A 17,826-nucleotide genomic window follows, 5' to 3' on the forward strand; every position below is an offset into this window, starting at 1 on the left:
CACCGCAATGTGGGTCATACTTCCTCAGTCACTACCAAATTTTAGAAATCCATATTATAGTTTGTACCCTAGGATTTTTCAATTAGTGCAAAATGTTTTGTTTAATTTATTTTTTGCGGCTTGTTTTTTAAGTTATACCAAACTAATATTATATATGTATATATTTGTAATGTTTTTTTCTTTGATTTGATTTAAATTTTTTCAAAACATATCTGTTTTTTGGTTTTGTTTTTCATCATAAACTTGTTTTGGTATTCCACTTGGACATAAAAATGGAATATGGTTGCGGTGTGTTTTAATAAAGAAATTATAAATATTGAAAATTTATATACGTATAGAACATACCGTTTATCTATCAAGACACTTTACTTTAAAAAAATGTACTTTATTTACCCATGATGTTTCGTAACTTTAAGAAGCATACACGTATAATAATTCGTCTTTTTCTTTCTAGTTGCACATACTTTATAAACTACAATTACCAAAATTAAAACATTTTTAACCAAAATGGATACAGTGCTCAAAACAGTACTTTCTTTCTTTGATGGTTTCAATGGGTACAATAAGCTACAATTAGGTTACTTCAAATTTTAATTAACAAGCAAACCATAGACATTAATTCCGCAGGAAATAATTAATGTGTTCCACAAGTCGTCTCAAACACAAAAGAAAAAACACCAATAGAAGCCTGGCACTAAACGATGAAGACGCTGAACCTAAGTAAAAATAAAGAAATAAAATTGTAAAAATATAACAAAAGATTCAAATCTGGGAAAAACGAAGTAGCTGGATTAAATTTATATGCCAAAAAAACAATAAAAATGTTTTTAATTGGAAGAAAAATGAAGCTGATGGTGTTCCCGCGGATATCACTAACGTTGGAATGAAGAAATCGTGAATAAATCATGTGTAAATTTTGAAACAAAAATTATTTTAACAAAAGTGACAAATCGAGGAAACCTTCTAATGACAAATGACTTTTTCTTGTAACTTTCACTTAAATTCTTAATATATTCTCGCAGAGTTTTAAAACTTAATGCTTAGATGTTCTGTAACCTAATGTGTTGAAATCTTGATGTGTGATTGATGTGTGATAGCGTTTTATTTATTCTAATAACAAATTACTAAGCTATTTGACAAAAGTCAAGGTTTGATTATGCGTAGTTAAATCCACATATGTGTAAATTTACTTGTGAGTGGATTTGCTCATGTCTCAAATATTTCTAAATTGTAGTATTTTACCATGTTTACTTCAGATTCTCACAAAAAAGGCATAATACAAGTACCAGTAGGAACCGTATCTTAAACATTAATTAAACGGTTTGTTAGACAACGAGTTAAACGTGGCAACTGGCTTTACGTAGTAAATTCAGTTTCCGTCAGCTGCATTCTGCCTCAACAGTATCTTAGAAAACGGTTTATTTCTTATCTTTGTTTGTTTGTTTTAATAGTGCAAATCTACACAATGCAAAGTTTGTGATATGACCACAGCAGGTATCGAATCGAGATGTTTAGTATTATAGCTCTAAACCTTACCAATTAGTCCCTAGGGCCTTCCTGGTTTGTGAGAGGAATGATGAATAATACTTGGTTTGCTTTCAGTTTGTTTTATCTCAAAATTGTATAAAGTTCTGTCCACTCAGAAACTCGAATTCCAGATTGTCGCGTTGTTAGGCTGTAAACTAGCTAATCACCCATCAGTGAACGTTTTAGTGTTAAAATATTTTGCACACTTATTATCATTCCTTGAAGATATTTTGTGTACAGTTTCTCTCTTTTCTTAATCTTCCAGTAAAATAATTAGTCACATAAATTAGTGGCTTATAACATTAATCACAGAAATTAATATGTATATATGTTGGAAGTCTATTATTCGGGTAGGATTAGGTGATTCTGTCTTGTGAACCAAACCATCGACAAGCTCTAGTAACTGAAAATGTGCTATTAGTCTATATATATTAAAAGGAATAATAGCACTCTGCTGTAACAGCTTCCACGTGATAAAGCAGTGGTGCGTCATGGCAAGTTCAAGCTATGGTTCTATTGGCGATGTGTTTAGGAATTATATGTGTTATAACAGGACCAAGTGTCTTACTTAATGTTTTGGTATGCATTAACGTCAGTAGTAGATATGTGACTACAGTAATATGACACAACCTTTTCCACGAAGGTCATTCGTATAGCTAAATTATCACGTAGAGGCAAAGGACAAAATTTCAAAAAGTATGACTTCACTGTTTCCAATTAAACAGAAAATTCACTTAACAGAACGTTTATTATATAACAAAGGCTCTTAAAACCATATCAGAAAATTATCTGAGCAAAATGAAATTGACAATTTCAAGTGGAACTGCTATGAATCTACAAATGGCAAACTTAAAGGTTAAGACTGCCCACAGAAATCTATAGAACAACAACTTGCGTAGTAATTATGATCAATATACAAATTTACCAAGTATTTACTTCATTAAAGATATGATGTACAACGGATTTGATTTCTTTATTTTTTGGCCTCCTTAATTCTTTTGCAACAAATATATAGCATGCTGGGATGTGGCATAAAAAATCCGGAACTCCAGATATGTTTCTTTTAGACACGCTCCATATTTTCAGCATTGGATTCGTAAAAAAAATAAAGATAAAATATAATTAACCACGTCATTGTAGCGGTGGGTGCTTCTAGCTGGCTAGATGCCTTCTCTCTAGTCAGCAGGTCAGCTATATCTGATTTCTAGTTTAAACTTCGGTGATGTTTTTATGCTTCCATACCACACAGTCAGCCACTATATATAAACACACACATGTATACACTGTAACTGAAGCTGTGACTGAGCTATAAATATCTGTGTTAACACAATTTTAGGTCCTTAAACTTTCCACTTATCATACATCAAAAACACTATCGACTCTCTGAACAAAATGTTTATTCAATACAAAAACTATAAATAACAGTGTTGAATCTGAAAGTAGGCGTTTTAGACAGATGATATTATGGTCCTCTTCTGAAAAAATTTTAATGAATTTGTTGAAGTAATTTATTATTTTTCTTATCGACTCAGACAACAATTTAAGTAATCAACCAGGCGTTTGTTGACTGAGCGTTATATGGAAGAATATTTGTAGGAGTTAAAATTTGGGAATACGTTTTATTTCAAAGCACAACAGCTGTCAGAATGAACTGAAGATTCTGCATTGTAACGGACATTATTTAAAAAAAAAGAAACATATAGGATTATGTGAATGAAGATGTTAAAACATACTACCAATTTCATTTTTTATCTTCATATTTGAACAACAAATAACGCAACTTATAGACTTAGTTAATTAAAAGAGCAAAGTAATGGGAATTTCTCGGTCATTTATAGTATTTTATTAACTTGATTTTTGAATTTCGCGTAAAGCTAATCGAGAGATATCTGCACTAGCCGTCCCTAATTTAGCAGTGTAAGACTAGAGGAAAGACAACTAGTCATCACCACCCACCGCAAACTCTTAGACTACTCTTTTTTCCAACAAATAGTGGGATTGACAATCACATTATAACACCCTAACGGCTGAAAAAGCGAGAATATTTGGCATGGTAGGGATTCGAACCCGCGACCGTCTGATTAAGAATAAAGTGCCTTAACCACTGGGATTGTTTTGGTAACTGAATAAGTAAAAAATACATACCTGAGAAGAACGTACCTAGGCGACTTTAGGTATGCCTTAAGTACTTTGTTAAGTTGTGGCTATAAATCTTTAAATATTGAGACATACGAAAAATTCACACTAAACTAACGTACACTAAATTAAAAATTAAACTGTCTTACGTACTATGTTTTGCTCTATCTGTCCAATTGCTTTTCTTGTCCATGTCTGTAATATCGATAATACGACTATATTCTAGTCCACTGAAGTAACTGGTACAGCGTAGGTACATTCTCCTTTTCAGAAAGTGATGAGGTTGAACGGTAAAATGTATTTCACTCACAACGGAAACGTAGTCATTAGGATTGAAACCAGCATTTCGAAACTTAACAAAATTTAAGCTTACCTGCAAATAATAAGATAAACAATTTATTATTTATGAAATGAATAAATTGAAGGAAATACCTCTTAAGAGCATAATGTGTTTTTCATAATTTGGATATTTCTTCTAACAAAAACCTTAACATCTGCACAGGTTTTAATCATTCTTCATAATATCGTAACATGTTTCTGTAAATATTTAATTTTCGTTCCAAGTCAAATGATACTTCTAAAATCATGACTAACATATATAAATTATTAGTTCGTTGTACTTAACTATTGTATTCATTCATAAACATATTTGAATTTTAATATTTCTCAAATATATACAAATTACGTGAATTCTTCATAACATTCGTAGCTTGAAATATAAGACTAGTTTTTATGTCATACAAAAATATAATTACACACATATTTCGCATTCTTTTTCAACATAAAACAACATAAAATTACGCTGAAACAAAGGCTTACAGAGAAACATAAAATAATCGAAATAATAGTACTTATTCACGTTATACTAATTCACTCCATAATATTCAAATTAGTAATTTTATTAATTATAATAACATTTAGTGATATAGCCTACATAAGTTTTGTTTCATAAAATTTGAAAAATGTTTAAAATTTGGCTTTTGTAGGGAAGAATTATCTTAATACATTTTATTATCTACTTATAAGTTCCTTTATAGCATTCATTTTGGTAAACATTAATATTTCTTTATTTAAATGCTTTACACACTGGTGATAAATTATGATATATCATAGTTAAATAACTATTTTTTTCCTAATCTGAATGTTTGAAGTTTGATAAAAATAAAACAGGTGATGTATGCCTTATTCAGTTCAACTGATATATACCCTATACATCTTGCAACTTGCAACAATTTCTGTCACCAGAGATTGGAAAAGAAAAGGTTAGCAGATGTTAAGAGCTTTTTGTGTTTTTTTTCAAAAGAAACATAGGTGAGGTCCTTTGACAATCACGTTTCTGAGAAGTTTTATAACATATGTAAGCTTAAAATATACCATACAAGATTATTAGTGTTAACCGCCATTTAGATTCAAAGAAAGGCTTAGTGTTAGTTTACTAAAGAACTAATTAATTAAGGTATTTCAGAAAGCTACAAACAAACATGCAATTAAATAAATTTGTTATTACGTTTTACTACACCACATGTTGTAGTATACTTAATTTAGTTTCTATTAGACACAATATCATTTCTAATACAAATTGGGCCCGGCATGGCCAAGCGTGTTAAGGCGTGCGACTCGTAATCTGAGGGTCCCGAGTTCACATCCTCGTCGCGCCAAACATGCTCGTTCTTTCAGCCGTCGAGGCGTTATAATGTGACGGTCAATCCCACTATTCGTGGGTAAAAGAGTAGCCCAAGAGTTGGCGGTGGGTGGTGATGACTAGCTGCCTTCCCTCTAGTCTTACACGGCTAAATTAGGGACGGCTAGCACAGATAGCTCTCGAGTAGCTTTGTGCGAAATTCAAAAAACAAACACACTAATACAAATTGAGAATTTAAACTATAAACTTCTTAACTTACTTTTTGTACAAGAGTTTCAAGGTTTGTGGAAATTACGACGTATGAATGACGAGAGTTTCTTTAATAATTTATAATCTGATACTCATGTCTTTCAAGCGAGATACAGCTTATTTATTAACATTCTTTCATTTCATTCAATAGTTTAAATGAATATTCCTACCTAGTATGAAATAGTCCTTTTATGAGGGTTATTTTTCAAATAGTAGGTAATAATTTGCAAAATAATGATATTAAATACTAAATTATATCAAACGTAAAAATTTTATTAAAAATCTGTTAAGTATTTTTATAATAAAGTCAGATTTATCGCAAAAGGAGTCATGTATTGTTTGAAACGTCATATTTTTTAATTACTCTGCGAACACTTGTGCGACTCAGATACTGTGTGAAATTTAAGATTTTTTAACATAATTCCTGAATTTATTCTTACAATATTCGCTAAATACTTGTAGTATTTTTCTAATAAATGTAAGATATATTCTTAGTGTTAATTGATTCCTGATGCATTAATTTTACTCCACAAACCTAATCTAAGATCAGTGAATGTAACAGTGCATCATGACCAAGCCAAAATCAATCTTCAGATATTTCTCAGCCAATATAAACAGAATTCCAAAACGTTTCTTTACTGTTGAGTAACTTAACCAGTAACAACACGGTGATTTTACACCAATTTATGAAACTAATCAAGAATAATCATTGTAAAAATTCACAGCATATTCTAACACAATGTTTTGATATATTTACAAGTTATTCTATTACAGAGGAGAGGGTTTCAATTACGTGAACCACTCGAACAGTTTAAATAATTCTTCACTGTAGGTTTTACTGATTATTGGACTACTTCTATTTTAAAACGATTATTTTAACGTTTTCCAGCAATAAATGTAACATGCTGTATTCTATAATCCTAAAATACATACCTCACGTGTTTTAAATATAAAGATTTTAGCAATTGGTACAGGTCGAAGAATTGAAATAATTACCTCAAGTGTCTTAAATAGTAGGATTTAAGAACTAAAACCGTTTGTAGAATTAAAATACTTATCTTATGTGTTTGAAACAGCAAAAGGTTAACAATCAACACCGATTGCAGAATTAAAATACTTACCTCAGGTGTTTGAAACAGCAAGATTTTAATAATTAACACCAATTTCAGAATTACATTTTAGTACTTACTGATACATATTCGGTTGCCTTGAGTAAAAGTTATGATTGGTCAGGAAATAATACATAAAAATTCAATCTTTAAACCAACATGTCTAGTTCAATGTTTATCTTTGGAAGACCTCGACAGATAAATTCTAGGATAATTTATACACCAGTGAATATGTTTCAGTATAGAATGGCTTAACGATGAACACGTAGAGCTGCAATGGTTATTTTTTTTTCTGTCATCTCTTCAGGGAATTTTTCTTTAATAAGTTTGCCTTCAGGCGAGTCAAAAAGAAATTTGAGAGCTTATAACGATAAAAGTCAGTTTGTTTTTTTCCTGTACCATTGATAAACACAGCACAGATAGCACATCTTTTAGGTTTTTTGTTTAACAACAAACAAACTGGTAAGTTTGCTTTTGTAATCGGTTTTAGTTTAAGGTGCTAGTAAAATAAGAATATTTTGTGTTTAAGCTGCTGTTTATTGGTATTTCACATCTTTTTAGCTTTGTCTTAGGTCAAAGCTTACGGCAATCGAATTTAAAGGATTGAAAGGAGTTGCAAACTTAGAAAAGAATCTCACAGGATACTAGTGAATAATAGAACTACAGGAAGTTTCAATAGAAGAAATCAAAACGTGTGTAGATATCACGTGACGTCCGCTGAAGAAAATCGTAAAAACAACTCATTTTGTAACTCAGCAATGAATGTGAGAGCTTATTACGCTAAAAATCAGGTTAGCGGTGGGTACAGCGCAGATAGATCATAGTTATAGTAAAAATCAAAGCCTAATCATTTTTGTATAAGTCTTTTCTTGATAAGTTTTTGTATTTAAATAAATTAACATACACAGTGTTAGAATACAATGAAAACAAGTTTGCTGGATGTTAAAGATTCGTGAGAGATAAACATTCTGCAAAGTAAATTGATAATATAATTAATTTAGGTGCCGTTTCTTTGTTTCCAGCACAAACCTACACAGTAGTTTATCCGTACTCTGTCCACTCGGATAATCAACCGGAGGATTTTACCATTGTAAGTCCACAAACCTACCGTTCATCTACTGGACAACTAAAAAGCAGCGAACTTAAAAATAATGTATATTCAATACAAAGCTTTCTGAAAAATACATGTCATAACAATTACGTTTCCAGAAGTTGTTGATATTTATTTTTATAGACACATAGAATAATATTTTTCCCTGTACATATAGAACTAAAGAGCATTTTGAAATCATTGTAGTTTTTCCACTCTAAAAATATACTTATTTATATTTGTCAGTTCTTAGAGCGAATGAAAAACACCCTTAGCAAACATTTCCAACGTCCGGCTGAAAAACTCGATTTACCCATCAAACGGTGATAACGTCCAATAACGTTTACGTTTCTCTCGTTGAAAACAAATCAAACTATGTTATTTTTTATCTTTTTCAAACCGATCAAAAATTTTATAACGTATGCTGATAATTAGCGAGACATCGTGAAAATAATTCCGAAACAGAAAACGCGAAACACTACGAGTTACTTCTACTGCTTTGTATTGCATAGGTGGCCTGCCATGGCCAGGTCGTCAGGGCGCTTCACTCGCAATTCGAGGGTCGAGGAATCGAATCCCCTTCACACCAAACATGCTATTCCTTTCAGTTGTAGAGGCGTTATACCGTGTCGATTAATCCCACTATTCTTTGGTAAAAGAGTAGCCCAAGAGTTGGCAGTGGGTGGTGATGACTGACTGCCTTCAGTCTAGCCTTACACTGCTAAATTAGGGACAGCTAGCGTAGATAGACCTAGTGTAGCTTTACGCAAAATTCAAAAACAAAACAAGGCATTGCATGGCCTTACTTTCCTTTTCATAATGTTTCTAGACTGCATGAAAGACAATACATGTATGCCAAAACACTGGTGCTCTGATTTCATGTATTTTTTACCCTAAATACATTTTCAATTTTTGCTGAGTTCTTAATAATAAGGATTCAACTAATATATCTTGTTATTCAGAACACTTTTTCAAAGAGGAGAAAAATTACTAAATAAAACCAATCAGCGTGAGTAAGAAGACATTTATATATTTATGTGTATATTGGTTATGTTACTATATTTCAATAACGGGAAAAATTAAATAAAACAGAAAAAGAAGCATACTATTACCTCTTTGTCGTTAATATACCACTTAATTTTTGACGGTGGCTTGGATCTTGCAGATATACAGGTTCCTGTAAGGTTTTCCCCTCTCGAATATTGGAAGTTAACTCCACTAATTGTAGGAATATGCTTTGGTGGAACTATTGCACAGAAATTAAAAGAGTAACCCACACATTTGAAAGTCCACAGGTAAAAATACATGTTTTGTTAAGAAATATGAAATTTATTACAGGAAAACATCAATGCTCTTACATTGTAACTGGCAAGCTATAATGTAGAGCTGTGAAAAAATAGAGTAACTTGACAAATGCCATTTAGACACTGATTATAAGAATAAACGATTTTAAGATAAGTGATATTGATTAGTAATACCGAGATTAGTGAGACAATGCTTGAAATCCTTTTCACAAATTATAATTTCATACACAGTGCATTTACTGAAGATAATTTCTCGCGTATTTAATATCATAAAATTGATATTTATTTTTTATATTATATTACTTTATTTATGCCAAATACTTTTCAGTTGCGACAGAGCGGCTCACAGAATGGCTCTGTGTATTTTGTGTGTTTGTTTTTTCCTTTTTCGGTGACACACTTTTAGCTCATAGCTCCGTCATCTCTTTAGATTCCGTTACAGTTGTAGACTTAGGAGATCAAACTTTTTTATGATGTTTTTACCACCCCCAAGACCTCATACCTTTATACACAATAATCTTGCCTATAAAATGTTAAGTGTCACTGATATAGAGCTTTTCCTCTTATATTTATCTGAATGGTGTTACTTACCATTCACCATCATATAACCAGGTTTGGAAACGACTGTGTGAAATCTAGGAGGTCCAGATGAAACTTCACACTTGTAATTTCCTTCTGAATTGAAGTCTGTTGTATAAAAAAATACGCTAGCAAAAGATGATTTCCCTTTCTGAAATATTAGTAAAATTTCTTTGTGATTTCTAATATACTTTTCATTTTTTTCTAAATTGGTATAAAATTTTAAACATAATGCTACACAGTGATATCTTTTGTGCCTACCACAGATATGAAAATCTGAATATAACCGTTGTGAGCTCTCAAACATGTTGCTGAGCCATCGCGAAACAATGAAAAGAAATAAAAAAGTTAAAGGTGAAAGACACAATAAATTGTTCAGGTTTACAGGTAATAATTTAAAAATAAACATCAATGATTATTTTGAAAATAGATAAGTACATTTAAATATAATGTTGTCTCAATCTCAGAAATTTAGTAAAATATTTAGTTGATTAGCAAAATAAAACTGACAAAACTGTAAAATAAAATGTTTTAACTATTGGAATATATTCTAACATATTTACATAATTTATTTTAACGCCTTAACATTATTAATTTTCTACTTCAAATGTAATTATTAAACAAAGCTACTGTTAAAAAAGGCAGTAAGAAATTGAAATACCTTTTGTTATTTACCTTGTACATACAACCTAATTAGAATACAGTAAACAGTGTCTAGCACAATAATACATTATTTTCTGTACTTAAAAAATGAACATTTTATTTTCCACTGAAACTATATTTATATCTTATTCATAGTTAGGATAATCTAGCCTGACGTAAATATTTTATGGTTACCTACAAATTATAATATAATTTAGCATTAAATAAACATGTTAATCGCTACAGATTCACCTTTTTTAGGAAAGTTATTTTAAACACGTAGAAGTTAAATAAGATAACTAAACAAACGGTTGAAATTTTTGAAAGTTCAGTTAGCAAATTAAAATGTCATCTCATAAAGGTTAAAATAAATGATTCAAACCCTTTTAATCTTCCAAAAATAAAATAATATATTTTTCAAACTGAATTAATTTTAATTTATTATATTTGTTCACACTCTTTTTATTTATTATAGGTTTCAAGTGAGAGATGTGTGTCACTACCATTTCATTTCTATGTTTTATCTCGCATCGTTCATGATGCATATCCATCAAACTAGATGATGCTAAAACAAGGATTAGCGCTCTTTGTAAAAATAACATGCTTTCTGGAATATTAGAGTCGTTTTATATTGAAAAGAAATAAATTAATAAAAAAGTACGAAAAAACCGTTTAAAATATTAAAAGATCTCACAAATATTAGCATGATCCAAACGTAACGATGCTAAAATGTAAAAGCACTGGCGAACTGTCGGAATCTAATAGGCCTAAATTTATGATATAAATAACCATAATACACGGTTTATGTACATTAATCCTAATTTTTTCAATACATATTTCAACTCAGAAATCCACGAAATTTTTTATCTTCTATATTGAACGATTGAAAACCTTCCCATTGTGAGAAATGTATTTATATAACTTTGTTAACGACTTTAAATCTAAATGTTGCTATTTTTCTCCTTTTTTTCCTGCGGTTTCCTTAGCTCTTTAATGTCCACAGGTCCTCTACTTTAAGTCAACATTGGCTTCGAAGGCCACGTTTTAAAAAAAAAACGTAAATACAAAAAGAAACCTCAATGATGAATAGCCAGTTGAGTTAACTTCACACAATAGCTGTATATGGGGGTAATAGGACCAACAGCTTCATTCTCTTTGCATTGCTGTAGACTTAGACATGCGACTTAAAACTTTATCCAAATGCAGCTATTCCTTTTCAGTCTTTGTGAAACAATGCACAAACATGAATAAATGATCTCTGTAAGTTATATTGATTGTAATTAGAGTTTTTACTTCCCTACACTTTATATAATTTAACTGCATGAGAAACCTGCGATAACCATAAAGCTCAACAAAGAGTTACTTTGATATTTTATGCAACATTTGGGAACATTTTGCTTAACTTCAAAATAAAAAAAAACACAAATCAACTATAGACGTTCACAAACGACACATTTAAGTGAAAATAGAACCGTAAAGGGATTAAATTTTGGTTAGCGAGTATAAAACGCAAACTTTTACTCATGGAAGTTATCCTGGTGTATATGTTTATAAAATTAAATATCTCAGTTTTCTGTACTGTAGTGTTACCATTAGCGTTTACTAGGAAAAATACCAGCTGCCCATCGAGGCATTGATTTAGTTGTCTTTGTGGAGATAGCGTGTACAAAGTGTTTGCATTATTAGCAATGGGATAAAGATGGCTGGGAAAGTCGTAAAGTGCGAAAATGAAAGTTTCAAGACAATCATGGCTAGGGAAATAACTCCAAAACAGTAGCAATGAAAAAAATTGAAATGACTGTCAAACTCGTAAAAATGGGAAAATATATAAGAAGTAATTTCTCTTGGGTATGCTTAAGAGCTACTGAAAGTTTCATGGTAATAAGAGATAAAAGAGTTGGGTATTTTTGTTTTCAAGCCACAAATATATAGTATATATGTTATTTTGAGTTATTGTAATATGATGTACTTAGCTAGTTAGCTCTATTTGTCAGGCTTTTCAAATACTGGTTTTTGGTTTAATATCTAACATCAAAAGGAAGCTTTAACTTATGACTCCTTAGTAACACTTTTAAAACGCTGAGCTTTGGGAAATATAGATAAAGCTTACACGGATATTGAGTTTACTGTAATTTCTAATAACATTGTTAATCAGAAGGACGCTTGGAAACAAATACTTAAATTTTATGCTTAATACAATTATTGTTATATATTGAAAAATATATGTTTTTGTTTGTTTTCAATTTTTTGATACGGTTTTCCTGTTCATATTTTTTTATTGTAGGTTTAAGTTCATAAGGTCTTGAAATTCGCCTTAATAATATAGGTATTCTAAGAATCACAAAATTATGTGGTCCCATAAACTAAAATTATGAAAGCTTTTAATACAACCTTGTCACTAAAGAATTACTGTGACTGAAATATATATATATATATTTTCTGAACATTTATATAGTTCTTGAATACTCTGTCAAAACTTGAAGAAGTTTTAATGGGACTAATAAATAAATAATTGAAACTGACCTAATTTTTTAAAATGGTCATTAAACAAATGAAATGTAATAGTGGTCATAGAAGTTTTAATTTCTATTAAATAATACAAAACGAGTTTGTTATGTACAAAAGCTGAAAAAAAAATATGTGATAAATATACTCAGACTTTCCAGGAGACTGAGCCTTCTCTGACTTTTTCAGACCTAAAGTTTCATAACACTATAAACCATGGTGTTACTTCTGTCATTACTGAACAAATCGTCAGTGATAACGTGTAGTTTTAAGACTTATTTAGAAAGGTTACGACAACTTGCATATTTAAAATATACCAGAATATTCCACCTCTCAAATGCAGGTTTGAGACGCTAAAATTCTATTTTCGATGCATGCGGTGGGCAGTGAAAGAAAGCCCATAGTGCTTAAAAACAAACAAATAAAATCAAACTAGAACAAATACATGTCACAGAGACCTCAAAGATTATTATCATGTGGCCACAGTTGTGGCAACAGTGCGTTGTGGCCACACGCACTGTACATTTCTTGCAAAAATTTGCCCTTTCCTTGCACTTTTAACAAGTGAGAATTTAATACCGTCCTATAATACTTTATGTTTCTTTGAACTTTCTATATATGGCAGGCTTTCAAGTTTCTTTATATGAATGAATGACATTGTGCGCAGTAGATCGCATATATATTCTGGCAAGTTCCCACGTAACTAATGTCATGCTCAGGAAGTTTGCATATATGTGACGAGAACAGATCATTGTATCTAGTATTTGCACAATTAGAATTGATAGGTTGCCCGAAATTCATTATGTTGCGTATCATAATTTATTTCGGATGAGACACCGATTTATTATGTCAGGTATTGATGTCTCAAATAGCTGTATATTTGAACATGAGCTTAATAGTTAATTGAATGTTAATATTTATCAAATTTATGTTATTTGCTAACAAGATTGATACTCACAATTTTCTCTTTTAACGTAAATATGTTTTAATATACAGACATATAAACAATACAGTTTATAATAATGGTTATTACTAATAATTATTACAAATGATGGTTTATATATAACAGTTTTACAAACTTGAAGACAATACTGAGTCTTATATCTTGTTTAGAACTGAATGTTTTATCGACAATCGCGGTTCACGCCGAGTAAATTAATTCTGAGTTGATATGTGTAACAATATCAGTTAACTAGTTCGGTTTGTCTCACGCCGGTCAAATTTCACTTCTTATCAATGAAGATATTTAATATTATTCTAGAAATAACAATGTCCAAAATAATTCACTGAAGCTGAACAGTTTGTAATGTTCAAAATCTAAAATATCCTGGTTAAATTCTATAGTTTTCCTATTAATAAACGTTAATGACAATTATTGCTTCCTAATAATATACCTATAATACATTGTTGATCCTTACTCAAAAATGTTCTACAATTTTGGAGAACATGCGGAACTTCCACTATTAATACATATTCAATAATATACGTCATATGGAATAACAGCTTTTGCAAATAATAGTCTATATACAAATTTTACAAACTTATAAACTATTTTGAGTCTTCTATCTGGTCAAAAACTACGTATTGTATCGACAGTACAGGCCAAGATCGAGAGAAGCAACTCTGAATTGATATTGTTACACTTCGTTTAAAATAGTTAGCTGTATGTTGTTGGCTATTTTCAAGCTGCTTATAAGCTAACTTTTTTACCGACGAAGGTATTTAATGACCTCGTAGAAATACTAACGTATGAAATTCATTCACTGTAGTTGAAAAGTTTGTAATGTTCGAAATCTATGAACATTCCTGGGCAAATATCTGTATTTTTCAGATTAAGTAATAAGCGTTTGTTATAATTATATTTTCCGAGAATTATAGTATACTTACTGCAGCTGACCAACAATATCCTTTTACTCTCTTTTGGGGCGTTGATTTATAATGTGTAGGTAAAAATCGAAATTTTATTTGACGACATTATTTGTAGATATGATAGTGCTTTAGTCAAACATATTTGTTGATGCTTACTCTCGAGAATCTTCTATAAATTCAGAGAACAGACGTGACTTGTGCAATACCCATTTAACAATATAAAATACATACATTTCTAAATATAGATTAAATTGAAACAAACATAGATATTAAAATAATATTAAGTACGTTACATTTTGTATTAGCTATATATTTGTGCGCCAGCAATCCCATGTGTGGGGAGCGCGAATATTAAATTCAATTTCATATTGCTCATTAAAATCTCCACCAGCCTATCCTCAAATTTAACTTCTTTTAGGGTGGATCAGAGTAAAAAATCTATGAAACCTTGGATATGAATGAATTTACTCTAATCCTGCTTATAAGAATTTCAACTGTTGCGACGATTTAGGATTCCGTCTTCTTTCTTTCTAGTTTTAGTGTATAATGCAATAAATCCTCTAATTTTAGTGTAAATAAAAAATAGTATTAGTTGATCCATCCTTTAGTTTCAGTGTGAATAAAATCAATATTAGATGATCTATCTTTTCATGTCTTTATCCTAACATTCAAAGTAGTTTTAACCTCATCTGATTATTTTTTGTTTCGCCTTTACAATAGTTAATGAATTTACTTTCGTATTTTTTTAGTTGCTAGAATCGCCCTTCGTTTCATCTAAAGAGTAAAATGACTGTAAAATATATTGTTATTATAATCGAGTCTTCAACAGATTTTGACAATATGCAAGGTTACAATCCATCACTAAAAATGCTCGTTCTTTGAGGCTTAAGAAAGTTATAATGTAATGATAAGTATGGTTGTTAAAAGAGTCGCCCAAGATTTGGTTATAGGTGGTGTTGACTACCTTCCTTCAAAACTATGGACGGATAACGCAGATAGTCCTCGAATATAAATGCACAAACTTTAACAAGCAAATAAAACAATAAATTTTAATTAAAATAGATTTCTATTTGCTCGTTTCACTTATAATAAGTGTTTTCTTGCTTTCCAGTTGTATATGTAGATACGAACTCATTAGATTGTGACATACGTATACCATAAAGTTGTTATTTTTGTGTTTTTGTTTTTATGGTTAATGCTCATCTAAGCTTTGGTTTGCTGTTCTGTTAGTGTTCAGACGTGTAAGTGCATACGACTTTTTCTAGTTCTCCACAGCATAATTTAATTAAAAAAAACACTATATCTTTAATATAATACCTTTTACAAGTCTCTATGTTACATCTTTGCTGCGTCATTTTGAAAAGTGTAATATTAATCTTCACTTGTGTAGTTTCCGAATCGTAATTAACAAAGCAACACAAATATGTTAGAAATTAAAATATAGATGTGCGCGCGCCTGTGAAGCGAGATTGTATAGAACATATTTTAGCGAAAATATATATTATTTGTTAAGATATAACGTTATTTGTTCGTTTCCAGTAAATATCCGACTTAAAAAAATTTTATACCTTAAATAGACTTATGAAAAAGGGAAATAAAATAGGCTTTGATATTTTCTTTATTTATAACACTCTATCTAACAAAATAATTTATTATATGATGGGATAAACGAAAGCGACTTTAGTTTGACACTTTCATAAATATGTCTCTTGTGACAAAATATTTAATATCAAGTCCAAATACTCTGTTCTCACACGGTAAAGTAGGGGTTAAAGCCAAACACTGCCACTGTGCTACTTACTGGAGATTTCTTAAGACATTTTCTAAATTTGGTGAAAATCGGTCCAGATATTTGCCATTTGTTATTAAATACACACTCACACATAATTTGGCCCGGCGTGGCCAGGTGGTTAAGGGACTCGACTCGTAATCCGACTCGTAACATTGTTTGTTTGTGTTTTTGAATTTCGCACAAAGCTGCACGAGGGCTGTCTGCGCTAACCATCCCTAATTTAGCAGTGTAATACAAGAGGAAAGACAGCTAGTCATCACAACCCACAGTCAACTCTTGGGCTACTCTTTTACTAACGAATAGATAGTGTGATTTATCGTCACTTATAAAACACCCTCACGATTGAAAGGGCGAGCATGTTTGGTGCGACGAGGATTCGAACTTATTATCCTCAGATTACGACTCAAGTGTCCTAACCACCTTGCCATGCCGAGCACACCATAAACCTTGATTTCTAGATACACAAATATAAGTATAATGTAAATTATGGAACGATTTAACAATTGTACTTGCTTTATTTAATAATCAAAAAGTTATTCAGACTTTCACAAGTTATTTCGTTCCCTTATATCAAATGTAATCATTTCATTCTGTTAAAATCACGGTTTTAGCAAATGGCGTCCAGTTTTATATGTATTCCATCCATACAATTGAAAATCTCCAATCAAAAACCCTCTTGTTTCCAAATAGATTGAATAAATCTTTATTTATTACATATAACATGCTGTGATGCACATTTTGTTAAGAAACAAGACAATTTTATATCAGCCAATCAATTCAATATTATGAATAGTTATAAAACTCAATAACTTTAATTTCAGGTTAACTATTATTGGATTATTACAGTGGTATTAACTTCAGTGACTAACCTTTGTAGGGAAGAATATCATTATTTTCAGTAATGATTCAGGTTATCTTTTACCATATCTGATATATATATTATTTTGGCCAAAATGTTTGCAAACTATCTTATATTCCTGTTATTTATTGTCTTCAAGCTTCGAGTAGTTATTAAGTAAATGTCCTAAAAGTAACAGAGTAGATAGATAGTGCATGATCGGAGAAATATGCACAAGTTGTTATTCTGGTCTGTATAAATTGTTTTGAGCAATTTTTCGTCAAAACATACATACACACCTGTTTTGTACAAAAGGGTGTGCTTCTAATATAACCTTTTTTGAAACCTGTCAATGCTTCTGACAGCTTCTCTGTACTTGATATAGAGTCAAGCTTTGTCACCAAGAAGTTGTAGGGTATCAAATTAACATTTCCAGAAGAGTAGGTTATCTCTAATGTACTGTATCCAGAATCCTGAAACATCACCTGACTATATAAAACGTTGTTCCAGAAAAATCAACTGATAGACGTTGAAAAACTACTGC

The 17,826-nt window shown here is 30.8% G+C and overlaps 1 protein-coding gene across 2 annotated transcripts in view; it reads right to left on the reverse strand.

The window, feature by feature from the left end:
• Window positions 1-365: 365 nt before the first annotated feature.
• Window positions 366-17,826, reverse strand: part of LOC143255357 (uncharacterized) — a 56,361-nt gene continuing 38,900 nt past the window's right edge. The window contains exons 3-6 of one of the 2 annotated variants that reach the window (XM_076510875.1): window positions 9,649-9,787; window positions 8,866-8,999; window positions 3,817-4,036; window positions 366-716 (exon numbers count right to left, since the gene is read on the reverse strand). In XM_076510875.1, the coding sequence (XP_076366990.1) occupies window positions 616-716; window positions 3,817-4,036; window positions 8,866-8,999; window positions 9,649-9,787 (594 nt within the window). In that variant the 3' untranslated portion in view covers window positions 366-615. The remainder of the gene's footprint in view (window positions 717-3,816; window positions 4,037-8,865; window positions 9,000-9,648; window positions 9,788-17,826) is intronic. The other variant, XM_076510876.1, reaches the window with a different exon arrangement.

The sequence above is a fragment of the Tachypleus tridentatus genome, chromosome 7 (genome assembly GCF_004210375.1).
Source record: "Tachypleus tridentatus isolate NWPU-2018 chromosome 7, ASM421037v1, whole genome shotgun sequence".
NCBI classification, from domain to species: domain Eukaryota; kingdom Metazoa; phylum Arthropoda; class Merostomata; order Xiphosura; family Limulidae; genus Tachypleus; species Tachypleus tridentatus.